Source organism: Micromys minutus (genome assembly GCF_963924665.1).
Source record: "Micromys minutus genome assembly, chromosome: 27".
Lineage (NCBI taxonomy): Eukaryota > Metazoa > Chordata > Mammalia > Rodentia > Muridae > Micromys > Micromys minutus.
In genome coordinates this window covers 24,496,983-24,517,904 of record NC_137962.1, presented here as the reverse complement: position 1 = coordinate 24,517,904, position 20,922 = coordinate 24,496,983, and the positions used below count along the sequence as shown (strand labels likewise).

The 20,922-nt window shown below is 43.9% G+C and overlaps 1 protein-coding gene across 2 annotated transcripts in view; it reads left to right on the top strand.

Annotated features, from left to right (window-relative positions):
• ANO6 (anoctamin 6) overlaps positions 1 to 20,922 on the top strand; it is a 157,155-nt gene that overhangs the window by 59,322 nt on the left and 76,911 nt on the right. For both annotated transcript variants that reach the window (XM_080939765.1, XM_080939766.1), the window contains one exon: positions 2,440 to 2,522. In XM_080939765.1, coding sequence (XP_080795891.1) covers positions 2,440 to 2,522 — 83 coding nt within the window. The remainder of the gene's footprint in view (positions 1 to 2,439; positions 2,523 to 20,922) is intronic.

The following is a 20,922-nucleotide window of genomic DNA, read 5'->3' as shown; positions in this document are numbered from 1 at the left end:
GTTTCTTCTGTGTTGATGTCAGCTGCAGCTACGTTCGTTTTTATTATGAGACTAGCTAAATACAGAGATTATCCAATAAAAATGATTTTTTTTAAAAAAAGAGAATAACTAGAACTCTGAGTATACTATACTCTTCTGACACATTTCTCTGCACCCACGCCTGTGATTTAGGAAAGCCCCAGGGTCCTACATCTTGTTTCCTCTGTCTATATGAAAGCCTTGTGATGACGCCTTCTTAAGTCCGTCTGCCTGGGCAGGGGAGAAGAAAGGGAACAAAAAGCAGCGTGTTGCGCTTGTGACCTCAGATACATAATAGATAAATTGTACATCTCATCCTGCAGGAATTTAGATAAGATGGCAAACAGAGTCGTGCCATCTGATTTATAGTGGTCTTATAAAAATACACCCAAGTATGATGTTTCATTACCTTTATAAAGCAACAGACCATAAATACCATGTTTGCAATATCTTCACTATCTCTACAGTTAATGCTGTAGAAATGTTAGGACTTTAATTCCAGGTGTGAGCAGAGTTGTGTTCTGGCTGTGGGGAGCTTCTCACAGCCTGGTGTGCAGACAGCCATTGTGTAAGAACAGTTGTTCTCAACCTTCCTGATGCCACGACCCTTTAACACAGTCCCTCATGTTGCGATGACCCCCTCAACCATAACATAACTTTACGTCATAACTTTAATTTCTTTACTGTTATGAATCATAATGAAACTATCTGATACGCAGGATATCTGATGTAAGATCCCAAAGGGATCAAGACATGGGTTAAGAACCATTGTTTTAGGACGTTGTGAAGGTGGTGGCAGGAATGTAATTATTTTTGGACAAGTGTCCTTTGGCTGTTGAAATATTCAGCTCATTCTGACCCTGCTCTCTAAATGTAACTGGCCGTGTGGAAATTTCAGGCCTCCTGGGCTAGTCAGAGACTCCCATCTATAGCCTTTGGGAGCTGCCTTCTCTTACCTCTGCTTCTCATTTCTTCTCTGGTCCTTACATAGGGGGTCCTCTGATGATCTCTTCAGAACAGAATCTGTAATTCCAATACTGGGAATTTTTTTTTTAAATAAGGTACAAGCCCTAAGTACTGTGGCAGAGATGGACTGTCTTAACTTTTGGCTGATAAGTTGGCTTTGTAAATGACCTAACAGCCTCTCATGAGGTATTCTATTTTTTTGGCACTGGAAAGAGGATTTTTTTTTTTTTGCATCAATAGGAAGCATCCATCTTACAAAACCTTTTTATGTAATCAGGTGTGTAGTGATGTGTAAAACTCACTATCACAGGTGAAGTTCAAGGCCGTTCCTAGCCGCTCTGTCAGGACCATCCGAGGATGAGTGCTGCCGATTGTCCCATGCTCAGCTCTCTTTGCATCCTCATCCTGTCTCTTTTCACATCATTGGCTTCTTGAAGAGACACGACCACGTCATCAAATGAGAAGATCTCCTTAGACCTCTTCAAACAATCGACGCTCTTTCAGCAAACTATTTAATGCCTCCTAACGGGTGTTTTCTTCTATGTAGTCGAAGTTACATGATTATATAGTGGTTCCTGGTGTAAGCCAACACTTTCTTGCTGTTTGAAACTTCCTGACTTTTTTAAGTGCTCAAGAATGAACACGGCATGGTCTCTACTGCTGATCAACCTCCAGCCCATAATACTTCCTTTATGGAGGTCTTCACTTCCTGCTTCTTTAAAATCGTTTGATCTAGAACCTCCTGAACCCTTCTCTACCCAACCTAACACTGCAGTCACCTAATATCGTGGCCAGTAGTCTCCTGTTTTGACCTCTGCCTCATCCGAACTGAGATCTGTATTCATAATACATCCTGGATCCCCAAGACTTAGTCCAAGAAAAATGTAAAGTAGTTCACTGATGACTTTTACTATGGACTACGTTCGTATTATTCAAATGTATTCAAATGTTGCTGGATTGTTATGGATTAGATTATACTATTATAAAACAGTTCACTGGTAATTTTTAATGTGGGCTATGTGTTGAAATGTTAATGTATTGTTATTGGTTAGATTATGTTATTATAATTAACTTCACTTGTTATCAGTTGAAAGTATCTACTTGGAAATTTTTATTTTTTAACTTTACCCATTGAGTGTCAGTCAGAGACTGCTCCTTGGTATGTTTTAAAACAGAAACCGACTGCCCTCACTTCTTCCTACCATCCATCAGTTTCCCCAAGAGGCCGGCAGGATAATCACTTCCTTCGCTGCACTACAACAATAATTGCAGTGGAGAGGCTGGTAATTTTCCATGCCAGACGCAGCCCAGAGTGTTTTGAGACCTTGCCACATGCCTGAAATACTTGCTGAAGGTTTTGGTGTGGGGAGTATTCAGTAAGCTCACCTGCAGATGGGCCTCAGATGCTGAAGATCGTCTCTCCCTCGACTTAACTTCTTTTCCGTTCATTTTCAGTGCTGGAAAACTTTGACCAGACAATTGTCTGTCCCACCTTCGGATCGCTGGAGAATCAGCAGGACTTCCGCACTCCAGAGTTTGTGAGTACCGCATGTTAAAATTTTAGTTTGCCACTGAGATTTTCTTTGAAAAATGAATTCTATTCTTTAGTGGTTCAGTCTGCCACAGGACCCCTCAGTGACTGTTGTGGCTTTGGTGTCTCTGAGGCGCAGGTTTACTGACCTTGAGTGTCCCAGCATTGTGCACTCTAGGCTTGATTTCACACTGTGTATGTAATTACCGACAGGAACTCATTTGGTACTGAAAGAACAAGGAGATGTTTGCAGAATTTCCTGCTTCATTGCCTGAGATCTGTCGCTGTTGGTTTCTGCTCTCTGTAACCTTGGGAATCAGTCTTGACTGAGCACAGACAATGCTCTGGTCAGTGCAGTTAATTAAGGTGGAAGGGCTGGTTTCTCGTTACAGGAACCTTCAGTAATGCTACCCCAGTTGGACTAAGAATATCTTACTCGTTGTTTGTACTAAGAGGGGAACTAATGTTCCCACTCAGTCAGACATCCAAGATTAGCCATGGCTCCTACCCTCAAGGAATTAAAAATCGTATTAGATGCTACTGTGATTTTATTAGTGCCTTGTTTAAAGAAAATTAAGCATATAGGATGCCTTGCAGAATGTCTTTCAAAGCAGATTTTATATTAGGCTCCTAAAGTGCTTGTCTCTCTGACTTGTGCCTTATTAAGGCCCCAGAGACTCGGGGACGCATGGCAGCCGGATTTATCCAGTTTTTTTTCCTTACTGAGAATGACTTGTCTACCATTTGTATTGACAACAAAAGTATGTGTGTGTTATGTGTGTGTGTGTGTGTCTGTATAAGAGTGTGAGTCTGTGTGTGTGTATGAGAGTGTGAGTTTCTGTGTGTGTCCACATGTGTGTGCACGCACACAGACTCACGCTTACAGACTTAATGCTTGCGTGTACATGCGTGTCTTTGTATCTGTGTGTATACGTGTATGTATATTTCTTTTGGAGGGTTTATTCTCGAAGTGTGAATACCTTCATCCTTCTAGTAGCTGGCAGACTGTGACTGCAGTGTGTGTCTGTGTGTCCCCTCTCTCTTTATGAGTTACCTACTCAATGGAGCTACTAGTATAGGGTGCCCTGGCCTGAGGATTGCCCATAAAACTGTTCCCACAATGCCATTCCATCCCAGAGCGGGGGGGCCCCCACAGTATCCTTGCAGATGGTCTGCTGGGAAAAGCACTTGGTACCAATTGTGAGACCTGGAATTCAGTGACTCCTGCTACAGTCAGTGTGAGTGTCAGTGAAGGGACTGAGTGCACCCAGTAGTCCCCCATCCTGAAGGGCAGAGCAGTGTGATGCAAAAGCGGGCAGTGCTGACACGGACTCAGAGAGCCACTTGGCTAACGTCCTTCCCAACGGGTTTTAGTCGAAACTTCATAAGGATCGTAACTACCGTAACAAGAGTTGTGTGCCGCCAGGTGTTGGTGTGCCAGGAAAACGAGTGCTTTACACCCATTCTCTGCGTGTAAATGAAAGTTTTCTTGGCAGCTTCTAGTATATTGGGGTGCCGGTGCTTGGCTCCTCTCAGCAGCATCTGCACGGATAGTTGGAGTAGGTGGTGCGGATAAACTGTCCATTGGCTTCCACAGCAGTTTCTAGAGTCCCCAATGGCTGTTGCCTCGGAGAGACTTCTTTTACCCATGGGTCTGAGGACGTAGGAACCAGATGGAGAACCCCCCTCCCTTTTTTTTAAATTACTGTTGGGCCTCAAGAATGTATGCAAGTCATTTTATTAGACCTTACTGTTGTTAACAACATATAGATTGCCCTGTCTGTGTAGCTGACAGCATATTTCTCTGTCTCTGTGTGCTGGTTAATTTTTGCCAACTTGACTGAAACCAAGACATGCCCTAAAAGAGGCAACCTCAGCTGACAAATCACCTTCATCAGCTTAGCCTCTAGCCTTGTCTGTAAGGCATTTTCTTAATCGCTAGTTGATGCAGGAGGACCACAGGCTGCCGGTGTGCAGGGGCCTCCCTAGGTAGTTGGGCATGAGTTGTAGAAGAAAGACAGTCAAACAGACCAGTGAGTTGGGCTTCGCTTCAGTTCCTGCCTTGAGTGTCCTGTCCTGACTTCCCTCAGTGAGGAACTCTTGCCTGAAGGCTGAGCTTGGATTAACCCTTTGCTTCCCAGGTTGCTTTTGATCAGCGTTTTGTCAAGCAGCAGAAATCCTGGCTATTATCTCTCTCTAATTTCACGTGCTTACCATGCCTGTGGAGCAATGATGTTTTAAATATATTTTAAAATTTGTTCTTTGAGAATTTCATAGATGTATAATGTATGCATGTATATATCATATTCTTGAATATTACATGTATGTATGTGTATATGTATGTATATGTATATATATCATCTGTATGCATATATATGTATATATATGTGTATATATATCATATGTCTAAGTATGTATATGTGATATGCATGTGTGTATATATCATATAATTAAATATTGCATGTATGAGTAGGTGTATGTGTGTATGTATATATAGTATTCATGTAAATATTAAATGTATACATGTATATATACATGTGTGTATATTACATGCATGCCATATGTATGTATATATATGATATATGCACACATACATTATGCTGAATATTACATGCATGTGTATGTATGTGTATATTACATATATGTTATATGTGTACATATGATATATTCATGTATATATCATACTTGAATATTACATGTATGTGTGTATATATTAAATACATGTATGTATATATTTATGCATATATAAATCTTATGTCTGTATATTACACATGTACATGTATATATGATGTTTGTATGTATATATGTTTGTTATAGATATTATAAATTTGATCATATCCACACTTCGCTTCCCCCACCACCATCTCCCTGACTTACACCACCACATCTCCCACTTCATTTTCTCTTTCCCCTAACCTGTTGAGTCCAGTTAGTGCTTTCATTATGGACATGGGTGTAGGGCCTTCCACTGGAGCATGGATAACTTACAGGGTGTAGGGCACATCCCTGAGGGAAAGGGCCTCCTCCCCAGGCAGCAGCCAGTTGCTAATAGCTCCTCTGCTGGCTTGGGACTTTGGGAAGGAATACTTTATGTTCCCATGTCTATATGCACGGGACTGCTCATTACATGTAAGTTTTTGTGAAGCCTGTAAATAGCTGCTTGTGTTTTCTTCTCAGCATCGCTGGTGCCAACACCCCTGGCCTCATAATAACCATAACTACCATATACTGTCTCCGTGGTAAACAAACAGGCTGTGGGAGGTCCTTTGAGAACAGGACACCCCAGGGAACTTCATTGTTTTAGTTAAGAGAAACCTTTTATGTAGGCAAGAGGGTGTAGTGTTGGGGAAGACAGGGTTCTACTGTTTGAGGCAGGTGAGCCCTGCTGATGCCAGGACAGCAGGTTGAGTTGATGGAGACCAGATTGTTAAGTTGGGGCCAAGACTCGTGGGAGCCAGGGGACCTAATGGCAGAGTCTCAAACAATGCTGGATGAAAATAAAAGAAGTTGGAAAAGTTAGTTTTCTATCCCCCCTCCCCCAAATCTGGCCTTTTGGAGGCTCGCTTGCCATCTGCCGAATGGAAGGGGGACAGAGAGCATGCTTACTCAAGCCTCATTCTCGAAGAGTTGAGGTTTTAGGTGGACTGAGAGAGAGCTGGTGCTTTTTATGGCACAGTGTGTTCAACAGGGAGAATAAAGTGCGTCTCCGTCCAATTCCTGTGGATGTACTTTAGAGCCCTGTCAGTTGACCAGCCTTAGTTTCTGGCATGGCTCATACGTACTGTGGTTCTCATGCTGTGCTAATTGACTAGATTGGCAGCCCTGTCAGCTGCCTGAGGGCTAGAGACAGTAGCAGCTCCATTCCCCCCCATTCTTCTTCCCCGCAGCTTGGGGTGACTGCCTCGTTTGCCCAGGGGTTCGTCCTCGCTCTCTCGCCCGCTTTGCAGACGGGAGCTATTGAAGTAGCCAGAATGTTCTAGAATGTTAATGGGTCGATCGGAGGTGCAGATGTGTTCTTGTTAGGTCAGACTGGTGGGACCTGGGAACACGTTGAAGCTAGAAATGACCCATTGTCACTGTGAGGTCAGGCAGATGTGTCAGGGAGTCAGTATGAAAAGGATGTGGCTAAGTACTGGTTACAGATACACTTGGTAATCTTGTATGGTCAGACACCATTTCCGTCCTGGTGTAGTTGTGCTTAAGTACCATAAAAATAGTTAACATTATAGTATGAATGTTTGACGTTAGGGTCAGCAGTGGGGAGGGGTAGCGCTCATTACTCAGGAACTTCCAGTGGTCTGAGCACACACAGTTGAATGGGATGTGAGGGACATCGATCTGACATTACAGCCAGGATCAACATGGATTTACAGGGATGGGACTCTTTAGCTCTGTGGTCTGGGCTCCACAGTTTCATCCCCTACTGACCGGCCTTTGCAGAACCTGAAATTTGTGTAGAGCCCTCCTGGCTTCTTAGAGATGGGAACAATCTTACCAAGTCTGATCTCGTGTTAACTGAATGTTTTTCTCATTGCTTAGCTTCTACTGACTTATGAATAATGAAATTTGGACCAGCCAAAGAATGTTACAATAGGATAAACCAGGAAGAAGAATTGAAGTCATAAGACTTAATAAGTAGGTGGGAGAACAGACTCAGAAGGCTCAGTGCTCAAGCGGAAGCTGCCCGTCTCCTTAATTAAACATCATGGTACCCACAGGGAAGCAGAGCTAAAGAGTCTGACTCCATTCGGATCTGGGGGGAACTGGCTCCTCTTTTAAGGGGAGGTTATTGCTTGTGACATTTTGAATGCGAATGTCTCCTACAGGCGCATGTATTTGAATATTTGATTCCCAGAAGGTGTGACCTTATTGGAGGAGTGTCATTATTCGGGTTAACTGTCTGACTGCCTTGTGGCCATGTCTTGATATGTAAGCTCTCAGTACTGTTCCAGCTGTGACTGCCTACCTTCTGCCATGCTCTTTGCCACTGCAGTCACGGACTGGACTACCTTCTGGAACAATGAGCCCCCAATTAAATGCTTTCTTTTATAAGTCGCCTTGGTTATGATGTCTTAGCATAGAATTAGAAAGGTAACTAAGACTCTGTCTTCTAAGAACTATAATTAATTCTCTGAAATTCTGATCTGTCCTCAACAAGCCAAAAAAAATACATGGTCCCAAGGAAGGGTTCTAAGTATTAGTTTCTTCATCAGATATTTATTTGGCATTTATTTTAGGTACTACACTGAATATTCAGAAAAGAAAATCCTGTATCTTAGGAGCTAATACTTTGATACAAGTGACTTTAGATACAGGATAAGCAATAGAATATAAATTATAAAATAGTATGAATAGGAAAATGTAATAAGACTTGTGAGAGAATTGCTCACTTGGGCCATCTTGCCACGGTCAGTATTCACAAGGTGTGTCAACATTGCAGGTGTACCGTGCACTTGGGGAAGAGGCTTGTGAGCGTGCACTCTGCCTGAGCGTGGAAGAATGCTCACTTGCTCTGTGGGGCCGATCCAGAACTTCTGGATTGTGAGCATTGAGGAGAATGAACAGAAGTAGACAGACATGCCAAGAGGCCATTCAAAACTCTGAGTCACTTCTCTGGAATGCCGAGTATCCTTTCCCAGAGAGATGGTAGTAATTAGACCATAGGACCAGCCAGGCCATTTAATTCAAACTACTAACAAGTCCCATTCTGTACATTCTGGAACATTCTAATCATTTTTGCAAAAAAGCATTACTTCAAAGATGTTAAAATAAGCCAGTTCTGTTGGCACAAGGCTATTTAGTCCCAGGCACTCTGTGTGCTGAGGCAGGCAGTTTGCAAGTTCAAGGCCACGTTGGGTAACTTAAGGAGATTCTCTCAATAAAAGGTGTGAGGTTCTAGGCCAGAGCTAGAGTGATCACCTACCATCCATATCACTCCTGGTTCGAATCCCAGTACCCCTTTCTAAAACCCTGAAGTAGGTAAAAGTCCAAAGTCCTGTCAACAAATGCTTAGCATGACAATATTGATTAGCTGATCGGTTGATTGACTGATAACTTTTGAGCTGTGATAGCCAACAAAGCAGCAGCAGCAGCAGCAGCAGACCCTAAGGGGAGGAAGCCAGTTCCATGAAGGAGGTGTCCGAGCAGACAGGTTGAACGTGAACTCTGCTGAAGTGGGTTAGCCTTATGGGGCAGCCACAGGTGTCCTGGCTGTTCAAAGATGGTTTCAGAGAAGTACACCTGTAATCTGTTTTAGGAGCCGAGGCAGGAAGACAGGGAGTTCAAGACCACAGTGAGACGGCCTCAGAGGGGAGCCAGATTGCCCCAGATAGGTTTGAACTTTCTGGCTAGTGTTGAGTGTCAGCTAGGGTATCCAAAAGCAGGAATACTGGTTTTCAGAAGCACAGTAAGTAGCCTTGAGGTGGTATGAACTGATGTGGCTGCCAGAATACTAAAGTGACAAATGAGGCATTTAAAAAAATAAGTGTGTGTGGGAGGGAGGGCAGTACATTGATTTGGGGACGATATTGGACACAGACCAAACTAATAAATGAGTATGCTGAAGCCAGAGTGTCTGTTTCCTAGACTGTGATGGAAGGTCTGTGAGTAGATTGTTTATGAATGTTAGGAATAGGTCAGTAGGAGTCAGCATGAGGTTGGTCATCTCGGCCTGAACAGAATTCCAGTCTGGACATGTTATTTATTTTTAATTGAGTTGATTAGACCGGCGGAGTAGGTATATGTTCATGCTCTTTGATTTTAGTAAGGGAATATAAGGGGAAAACCCGCCTCTAAACACGGAATGAAGAAACACGGTTCTGGAGATAACACTTACCAGGCAATTGGTCTTAAGAAGAATGTGGAATAATGGATAGAATTCAATTTACAGAGGAGACAAATCAATAGGAAGCAAAGTCAACTCCTGCCCCTGATTCATAAATAACAGCCGTGGGCGTAGTTGGCACGAGGGTAGAAGCTGAAGGCTGATGACGTGGACGGTTCACATCCAGGCATCAGGCTAATTAGGCACAGGAAGAACGGAGTGTGTGATAATAGTGTCAGGAAGTCAGTGGAAACCCAGGCTGCATCCACACCGGTCGGTCCCAGTGAAGACAGACCCAGGATTCTGCTTAGGTGAGGCTGCCTCCTACTGAGTCCTCTTCCTTTGGAGAGGCAACTCACCTCTCCATATTGAGAGGTGGCTCCTGATAACGTCCCAAAATCAGGACGCCTTCAGGTAGAAGCAACTGATAGATGAAGATACAAAGTGACTTTTTTTCCTATTTCCGTTTCTTCCTTACCTCCTTCCTTTCTCCCTCCTTCCTTTCTTTTTCTTTTTTCTATCCTTCCTTCTTTTCTTTTCTCTTTTTCCTTCTTTCTATTTTTGTTAAATAAAAGACAATTCATTTTTTAAAAGGTTTCTTAAAAATTTAAATTATGTGTGTGTGTGTGTGTGTGTGTGTGTGTGTGTGCATACTTGCATGTGAACACAAGTGTATACTTCAGCATGCACTCAGCATGCAGGTAACCAAGGAGGCCAGAAGTGTGCCATCTCCTTGAGCTGGAGTTACAGGCAGTTGCAAATTATCCATCATGGGTGCTAGGAACTGAGCTGGGGTCCTCTTGGAGGGCAGGATGTCCTTTGAACTCTTGAGAGCCCCTCACGATCCCTGCAAAGCATAGTTTGGGGGACCGGATGGGAGGTGAGGATAGCTGCCAGGTTGTGTTGCGGTAGGACGGCTTCCCTCAGTGGAAACACCCGACACCCCAGTGGTGTCTGGATGCGGCGAGGCGAACGGGAGCAGATGGGGATAATGAACATGTGAGGCAGGATGTGTCAGGGGCGGGAAGAGGCCGTGGATGGTTCACAGAGAGCAGGACTCACTAATGGGATGAGTGGAATGATGAAGACTGGCTGTGGCTGTGACTGTCCTCTGCCTTTACCTTCAGTGTGGCGCACCGACGCGTCTGGTTTCGTTCACATTTGATTTCCTCCATACTCACCCCATAATGATCAGCAGCCGAATCAGCTGATCGATGAAAACCCTCCCTTCATTTCTCCTTCAACCTGGTTTTACCCCCTTCGTTTTCGGAAATCCGTGACTCTGAAAGCCTTGTGAACCTGGCCTCACAGAGCATCACGCTGGACATTCAGTGAGCTTTCAGTTGTGTGGGGGATGTCAGAATTAATTTAACAAAAACATGGCAAGGAAAGCAGAAGCCCTGGGCATGCTGAACGATGTCTGCATTGGCCACGGATCGCATCCAATTACAAGGCATCTGGAGGCATAACACAGGAACAGCCCGAGAAGTTAGGAGTCGGCTGACCAGCAGCCTGACTGTGCCTTGACCTGTCATAGCATGAGTGTGGAGATCTGTGATGAAAATGTAAAGAGAAAACACAGGATGTGGCAGGACTGTGGACACATTAGGAACTCACAGGATTCCTAAAAAATGAAAGAAGAGGGACCAGTGGGGTTGGCACTGTGTCTGTGTGTCCTTCCATGTTTTATATGTTACATGCAAAATCTTTTTATTTTCTAAAATCTCTTAGTTAACTGTAGTTCTTAATTTTCCATCTAATAGAAATAAAGGTAAGGTCTATATTATGTATTAAATTCTTTTTTGCATTTCTTTATCTATTCAGTGTGTGTGTGTGTGTGTGTGTGTGTGTGTGTGTGTGTGTGTAGCCCATATACATCCTTTTCTGCACGTGGAGGTTGCTCTTGCACTCTGAGCCATCTTGCTGGCACTATGAAGTCTTAAGCATTCCTTAAGTCGGTCTCTGGTGAGAAACCATAGACTCGTTTTTACCTAGAAGACCCAAGTGCATTTATACTTCCTTCCAAGTCACCTTGTAAAATACTGATCAATGTGACCTGACAGATTGTAATTACTACCAAGCAGCATCTTCATTAATTATAATGAGCAAACCAGCCCCGGAGTGCTTCATTCTATAGTGTGAACATGGATCAGAATATATCAAGTCTGGACCTGAGTTGTTTCTAGGGTAAAGTATGATCTCAGCTAAATGTTCCAAAACTGAAACAGGCCATCAGACTTAACAGGAGGTTCAGGGGGGCTTTTGTTCCAGGCAGCCTCAAGTGCTTTTTGTTGGTGGTTTATAGACAGGGTTCTTACTGTTAGCCCATGCTGGTCTTGAACTTTTAATCCTCCTGCCTCAGCATTCTGAGGCATGTACCACTGTGCCTGAAATTTGATGCATATTTATGTAAATGTGTGACAGGTGACTTAGGAGGAAGAAGAAGAGATGACTGCACTGTGGGACTTCTGAGACTGTAAAATCATGTCCAGCTCCTGATACGGACTGTTCCTTTTCTGTAGGCAGAGGCTGTTTCAAAAGCCCCGCTAGGAAGTGGAGCCTGAAGCGAGACGGGGAACCAGAACTTTCTGCCCCCCTGCATGGCTCTGCCCTCCGTCTCCTGCAGGCAGCTTTGTATTTGCTTTAGGTCTTCCAGTTCCCTAGACATAAAAAGGTCAGTGGCAGGTTTCCTCACCAGCATGTGGTGCAGCAGCTGCTCAGGACTGAGAGTGTTTGAGTGATGTGGAAACCATGTTCCTAAAGTTACACAGAGAACTTTAGCTTAGTTAGAACACTGTAGAAAGTATCTGAATCTCGACCCGGGGCTGCTTCTCTGCCTTGGACCATGTAAGTTCCGCCAGAAGGAAGACATGCTCACAGCCTTTGTGTTTATAATAAGCCTTTTAAGAAAAAGATTTATTTACTTATTCTATGTGAGTATACTGTTGCTCCCCTCAGACATACAAGAAGAGGGTGTCAGATCCCATTACAGATGGCTGTGAGCCACCATGTGGTTGCTGGGAATTGAACTCAGGACCTCTGGAAGAGCAGTCAATGCTCTAACCACTGAGCCATCTCTCCAGCCCATAATAAGCCTTAAAGAACACAATAGCTGTGCAGCTGCTTACCCTCCATTCTGTTAGAATTTACTTTCCTATTGATAACCCCAAATTAATACTTAATATTTACTATATTTCAACAGGGCTGCTCTTAGTTCCAGTTGGGCTAGCCTCCAGGGCCCTGGGTTTTTTCTTTATGGCTCAGCTAACCCACGCCAGCTTCTCCTTCTCCTTTCTATATGTTCTTCTTCTCTTGTTCCTCCATCCCCAAACCCAGGTAACCTAAACCCCACCTATGTCTTTTCTACCCAGCTATTGGCTGTTGGCATCTTTATTCACCAATTAGAATTAACTTGGGGCAGGGTCACAGGGGCTATGGGCAGACTTCAGATTTTGGGGTCTTAGCATTAGAATAGACAGTAAAAGCCAAAAATCCCCCAAAAACAGAAAACACCTGAAAGCACTGAATGAACATGCCTCAACCAACCATGCCACTTTTCCTTGAAAGCAATGCCATGTGATGTCACACTGTAGGTATCAGAAATTAGCTTAATTCTTAGGAGACTAGGCTGGAGAAGAAGACGAGGCTAGAGCATCAATAACTTGCATCCCCAAGAAGGTACTCTTATTGGCTCTTGCATACTGACCAAATTATCAGTGAGTTGGGAATTAGTTATACCCAGCAATATTATAAAATACCAACAGCACAATTGGTCAGTAAATATACTAAGCCCTTTCTAAAAAAACATCGCTAATAGAATTTTTAATGAATTAGGAATAAGACCTGTTTAAATTATTCATTTGTGAATAAACCAATATCAACTTCGCTAAATTTTGCGGTAAAAATTTATTCGTTTGGCCATTCAATATTTATTAACCCATGTGCTCCGTGGGGAAATAAAAAGATTATGTCTCAGTCGTTCACCCTCAAGGCCAAAGGTGGCACAGTGTCAACCTCTGTGTCCGGGTGCCATCTGTGCCGGTGATGCTGGCTGGCTGGTGCTCAGAAGTCTGTGAGGTGTGTTGGAGCATTAGGTCAGACCTAGTATGCACACAGAGGATTACCCTGATTGTGCTCTCAACATAGGAAAAACCACACTGTGTGGCCCTTGACCTGGCTAGAACCTGAACGTTCTCGTGTAAACCTTACAAAGATAACATGCTATATGGCTAGACTGTTTTTGCAGGAACTGGTAATATTCCTCAGCTTCTTTGTTCTTTCCACCCTTTTTCCTTGAAGCCACTCTCCTGGCTACTCTCCTGTCACCCCTGTGTCATCCACTGGTACCCACTCTTATAAATGCCTCCTTTAAAAATGCAAACCAAGACCGTCCATTTCTAGCACAGTGTAATTTCTCTCCTATTACTTCGTCTGCCCCATTATAAAATGTCACAGGATAAATGGGGAATTAATTTCAGTTGATTTATTTAATAATATTTACCCATTTAATGTTTTTGTAACTCTCTTGGGAAAGAGCAATGGAAAGATGGCACCGTCTGTGTCCCCTTGGGGCATACATTCTAGTGAGAGACAGACATTAATTAAGCCGTTACAGGAATAGCTCAACAATTAGAATTATGGGACGTGACATTAAGGAGAGGGAAGGAAGGTGCTCTGAGCTAGGGAACCTCAGCAGGCAGGCAAGGGAAGACCCCAAGGCTTTACCATGGAAGGTAAAGGAGATCCTAGAAAAGGGACCTGCCACACAAAGATGAGAGGGTTAAACACTGCAGCCCACTGTGAGCAGGCGCAGCAACATCGGGTCGAAATCTCAGCTGCACAGGAGGGTGTGAAGCAGGAAAATCTGGAGTTCAAGGTGGTCCCCAAGAGTCACAGAAAGACCCCCAGCATCATCCCAAAGAAGCAAGCCAAAGACATAAAAATGTTAAAGGAATAGAGGGACCGGAAGCTGCGTCAGGATGCAGCTGCTGCTTTCCTGCATCATCTACAGCAGCCTCTGCAAACCTGCAAGGCTGGACCCTGAGTCCTGTCTTTTGGCAACTAAGTCTAAGATTTTAACCAAGTGGTTACATTGAATATTTTTACGGGAATGTTACCTCATGTCAGGGCAACAAATAACCATTAAATTGCTTTGCCTGGTGTTACAGGTTAAAAGCAAAACAAGCCTTCCCTTCAGGATTATAGTCCAATTAGAGTTATTGATAGTGCGCACACAAACACTTGACATTATCTTACATATGTATGGCATTATACTATGGTAATTCGTGTAATGCAATATTAGAATTGTATAGAACTGTAGCTCTCAACTTTAAAGTCTTACATTTTACACACAATAACGTGACCTACGTAATGTTCACTACACTAGAACTAGAACTTAAGACTCAACACATTTATTAATTTAAACATGACCAACAATAGACCAAAGAGCGATAAAGTTAATACTGGATCAAGTTAACATACACTACCATGTACTGATAGAGAATGCATTTTTTGGTTTAGCAGGAGAAATGGCATTTTAATGTATTTTTCTGGTCTGTGTAAGAGTAGATAGCTAGATTTTTTAGTTTGCTTATCTCATAGTGCACATTAAAGATTAGTAGCTCTTACAAATGTTTACTTGTTTCCTTATGCAAAATGAGAAGAAATGTCACATTTCATAACATTACCTTCAGTCTCAACAATAAACCATTATTAGGAAGCAATTAGACAGTCAGGATGAAAACGAATGTACTCAGAATGTACTCTAACACTTGCTTGAAGTTTCAGGATATTGTCATCAATGACAAATACGTTTTCTTGAACGTATCTGCCAGCTACCTGAGTCTTTATAACCACATTTTAGTCAATATCTGTGAGATGATAGAAAGAATGCTTCCTGGTGCAGGAGGACATTTGAGTGTACAGTTCAGCAGCGCTTTTCCTGGAGATGCCAGGGAACATGGGGGCCTACACTATGGTAATTCTGTCTCTGTAGCTGCAGAGAAACCCATGCCATCCCCTGATACCACACACCCTTGTGGTGTATGGACAGACATGCAGACAAAATACTCAGATCTATAAAATGAACAGGGTTTTTAAAAACGGCAAAGGGTGAAAGCCACTGCTTTGCCGAACACCATGACTCCACTGTGCCTGCGGTCAGTCCCTGTCCTCAACCCCCGCACCATGCTACAGAGCCTCACTAACTGGCACACCCACCACCCAGCTGTTTACAGTCTTAGGAGGACTCTGCGCTCCCAGAAGACTGAGAAAGCTTCCTTCTGGTAGTACATTTCCTTTCCGTGCTCCTTCCAGAAGACTTCCAGCCAGTCTTCATGTTAGGGTCTCAACAGTTGGAGTTGTCCCAGCGGCGAGTACATTTTCTTCCACCTAACTTCTCTTGATTGTTTGGGATTCTTTCTGCATTCATTCTCCATGACAACGGCATGCCTTCTCTTTGCGGCTCACACACTGCTCCACAGTCCAGAGTTCATTCTGTGTTTGCAGAGAGCCTGGGTTCGGTTTCCAGCACCCGTGTCAAGTGGCTCGCATTCCCTGTAACTCCAACTGCAGGAAAGCTGATAACCTTTTCTGGCCACCATGAACACGGAACACACATGTAGAAGCCTGCACTCAAGCACACATACACTCACATAATAAAAAAATAAATCTTTATTAAAAAAATAAGTGTTTTTTGAAATATGTCTCACAGAAGGGCAGAATACAGTTCAGTCGTAACCTTTATAGCTCAGATTACTTCATTTATTTGTGGAATGGGGCCTTTCACTTTAGTCCTGTTTTTCTTAAAACTGAAGACAGCTAAAACGTGACTGATACCTCATACTAAAGCACTAAGGCTCATTTTCATAGAAACTTAACAAACTCAACCTGGTTTCTACTTCCAAGGCAGCTAGAAGCAGTAAACAATAGGGTAGTACAGCACCCACTAAAGACAGCTCATGGCTAGAAATGGTGTGCAAGCACCAGAGAGAGAGAGAAAGAGAAAGAGAGATGGAGAAATGGAGAGACGGAAAGAGAGACAGAGACAGACTAACAGAGAAACAGAGAGAGAGACACAGACACACACTCATAGACACACGCACACACACACACACACACACACACACAGAGAAAGAGAGAGAGAGACAGACAGACAGACAGACAGACACAAATGGAGGGAGAGAGGGGGAGGGGCGGCAGGTATGAGCACCTGGTGATGACAAGGTTGTTAAATTCTCTTGACACAGGATTTAACAAAGGACACGTTTAAGTAGAGAACACTCATGGGTCTTCCTTACTTGTCTTTGCCTGTACCCCAGATTTTAGGCTGGTTGCCTCAGCCTAAAACCCTGTCTTCCCTCCATGGCCCATTAATGAGTAATCCGAAAGGATAACAAGCATACACCAAGGCACATGACTGGCTGTGTACATTAGAATTGGACTTTGAACCTATATCTCCTGGATCTGAAAGTCCTCATTCCTACTTCTCTGTTTGGCCTTTCTCATTTACCTCCTAAACAATATCTTGTTTTAAGATACCAAAAATGCCATATACTGTGAGAAATAATCAGGCATAAAAGCTTAGCTACTTTTAAGAATGTGTGTATGTGTGAATGTATGAATATGCATATATATGTATGTGTGTCCATGTGTATATATAAATATATACATATGTATGTATATATGTGCACACATGTGTATATATATGTGTTTATGAGCACATATATGTATAAGTGTATATATGTATGTGTATACATATATACACATATATACAAAACACACACACACATACATACATACATGTATATACGCAGCTCCTAGCCGTCTAGCCATGAGCTGTCTTTAGTGGGTGCTGTAATACCCTATGGTTCACTGCTTCTAGCTGCCTTGGAAGTAGAAACCAGGTTGAGTTTGTTGAATTTTTGAGACTGAGCTTTGGTCCTTTACTATGAGGTATCAGACATTTCTTGGCTCTCTTCAACATATACACACACACATATACACACATATATATGCATGTGTATCTTCCTGTATGGGAATACCTGCATGTGAAATCAGGTGCCCAGAGAAAGCCAGAATACATTGGCTTCCCTGGAACTGCATTTACAGATGTTTATGACTGCCTGATGTGGATGCTGGGAACCAACCTGTCCTTTACAAGAGCAGCAAGTGCATTTAACCTCTGGCTCTATTAGAAGCCTGATTTTTTGGAGCATTTAATTTATAGCCCACTCCCAATAACTGAGCGAGGTTTTACAAAGTCTTATTTCTATTCTTGCTTGTGATGCATTTTAAATGTTTTGCTACCATTGTCATGAGTCGTTTGTGTGCTGTGGATCTCAGCACCGCCGGCAGCACTTCTAAGACCACCTTTTGAGTCGAAGGGGGGAAGCAGCATCCCTGTAGAACATCACCCAAGGGATGCTGACCTCCAGTGGATGCTGACCTCCATAGCCCCTTGCTTTCCGAGACTCCGGGTTTTTCTTCCCATTGGTTTCAATGAAATTAAGGATATCAATTTCCAGAGTAGAGGTCAGAGGACACTATGGCTTAAAAGGTACATGGGGCTTAGAAAGCCTGAGGGAGCACTCCTGCTGAGGGCTCTGAACCGCTGAAGAGCTCAAGAGAACATGGTGCTGCTCCCTGAGATGAGATGCTCACCAAAGACATCCTGCCATGTCAGGAAAACCCTTGGATGACTGTCAACCTCACATCGCCAGGGCAGTGAAAGACTACAACCTCGGGGGAGTTTGTGGAAGAATTGCACAGAAGCCCAGGGATGATCTGAAGACTTACTCTGCGCCGCTATCCCTATAGTGATGCTGTGCTCAGCTCACAGTCTGCATAGCTGTATCAGGAAGCCCACAGTCTGTCTGGATAGCTGTATCAGGAAGCCCACAGTCTGTCTATCTGGATAGCTGTATCAGGAAGCCCACAGTCTGTCTATCTGAATAGCTGTATCAGGAAGCCCACAGTCTGTCTATCTGAATAGCTGTATCAGGAAGCCCACAGTCTGTCTGCATAGCTGTATCAGGAAGCCCACAGTCTGTCTGTCTGGATAGCTGTATCAGGAAGCCCACAGTCTGTCTATCTGGATAGCTGTATCAGGAAGCCCACAGTCTGTCTATCTGGATAGCTGTATCAGGAAGCCCACAGTCTGTCTGGATAGCTGTATCAGGAAGCCCACAGTCTGTCTGGATAGCTGTATCAGGAAGCCCACAGTCTGTCTGGATAGCTGTATCAGGAAGCCCACAGTCTGTCTGCATAGCTGTATCAGGAAGCCCACAGTCTGTCTGTCTGGATAGCTGTATCAGGAAGCCCACAGTCTGTCTGGATAGCTGTATCAGGAAGCCCACAGTCTGTCTGGATAGCTGTATCAGGAAGCCCACAGTCTGTCTGGATAGCTGTATCAGGAAGCCCACAGTCTGTCTGGATAGCTGTATCAGGAAGCCCACAGTCTGTCTATCTGAATAGCTGTATCAGGAAGCCTACAGTCTGTCTATCTGGATAGCTGTATCAGGAAGCCCACAGTCTGTCTATCTGGATAGCTGTATCAGGAAGCCCACAGTCTGTCTATCTGGATAGCTGTATCAGGAAGCCCACAGTCTGTCTGGATAGCTGTATCAGGAAGCCCACAGTCTGTCTGGATAGCTGTATCAGGAAGCCCACAGTCTGTCTGGATAGCTGTATCAGGAAGCCCACAGTCTGTCTGCATAGCTGTATCAGGAAGCCCACAGTCTGTCTGTCTGGATAGCTGTATCAGGAAGCCCACAGTCTGTCTGGATAGCTGTATCAGGAAGCCCACAGTCTGTCTGGATAGCTGTATCAGGAAGCCCACAGTCTGTCTGGATAGCTGTATCAGGAAGCCCACAGTCTGTCTATCTGGATAGCTGTATCAGGAAGCCCACAGTCTGTCTATCTGAATAGCTGTATCAGGAAGCCTACAGTCTGTCTATCTGGATAGCTGTATCAGGAAGCCCACAGTCTGTCTATCTGGATAGCTGTATCAGGAAGCCCACAGTCTGTCTGGATAGCTGTATCAGGAAGCCCACAGTCTGTCTGTCTGGATAGCTGTATCAGGAATCCCACAGTCTATCTGGATAGCTGTATCAGGAAGCCCACAGTCTGTCTGGATAGCTGTATCAGGAAGCCCACAGTCTGTCTGGATAGCTGTATCAGGAAGCCCACAGTCTGTCTATCTGGATAGCTGTATCAGGAAGCCCACAGTCTGTCTATCTGGATAGCTGTATCAGGAAGCCCACAGTCTGTCTGGATAGCTGTATCAGGAACCTGCAGGCCGGTGCCTCTTTATTTAAGAACCAAACAGAGACTGTTGACCTGGGAGCACACGATATCACCAATGGAGGAAAAGGGGAGCAGTTTGCAGCTATGATTTTGGTGGATGGGACTTAGTAGTGTTTAAGACATAACAAATTACATATGTTAAATTATATATGTTAAAAGTAGTTGAAACATGGCTAATGAAGCAGGAAAACACAGGTGGGTGGGAGAAATATACAGTTACAAAGTAACATTAAAATTAATGTTCCCTAAGACCAAGAATCCTACAACTCAGCGTATAGGTAGGGCACCATGACCATGCACCGAGACACCAGGAGCTGGTGTGGCACTATTTTGGTTTTAACCGATTGCAGAATATAATGTGGGGAGCTTTTTCTTAAACGTTCAGAAGTGTAATTTAGGACAGCCATCTTGTTGGACTCGTTGCTATGGGAAGCCATCTTGTTTCTGTGGGAAATCCCACAGCGTTCTTCTGGCGATGGCATAGACTAAAATTTCAGACTATGCCAGTGAATGGGCAGTGAACAGAGACATAGTGATCTGGGTGGGCATCTGAGACCTCAGGAGGCCAGCCTCCAGGGGGACATTCCTTCTCTCTCACAGCTCCCACTGTACCCGTCATCTTTAGTTAGATGCTGTCTCTTTTGTAGTAGGTAGTATGTTGGAAATTTCTTATAGTCTGTCTCTGTCTGTCTGTCTGTCTCTGTCTGTCTCTCTCTTTGTGTCCCTTTCTCTGTCTCTGTTTGTCTGTCACTTTCTCTCTGCCTCTCTGTCTCTCTGCCTGTCTTTATCTCTGTCCCTCTGTCTGTCTGTCTCTCCCTCTCTCTCAGTTCTTTTGCTCACACCACTACAGACAGCTGAAAATAAACACACGATAGCTTATTCTAGAAAAGGAAATTATGAAAGAGCTATGGCTGGCACTTTTGCCTTTTCTTTTCATCATTTGACGTTTCCTTGCTGTTTTATTTCTTGTTTTTAAAGACTGAACTGAGACTCCGCACCCCCACCCCACCCCACCCCCAAAGGTCGAAAGACCATAAGGAAAACAGGAAATTAAAAAGAATGAAGTCTCGTAGATGAAGTTGGCCACATGGAAGCCCCTCGTGGGACTGTGAGGGTAGCTCCCTGCCCAGCAGGAAGGCACCCCACTGGGATCTCCCATAAGACTCCATTTATTTCTCTAGCTAGTCAGTTCTCTGTGTGGTGCTTTGGGTGAGACCCAGGGCAGGGCTAAAACCACTGAGTCATCTCCAGCCCCAATGAATTCCTTTTAAGGAGATTT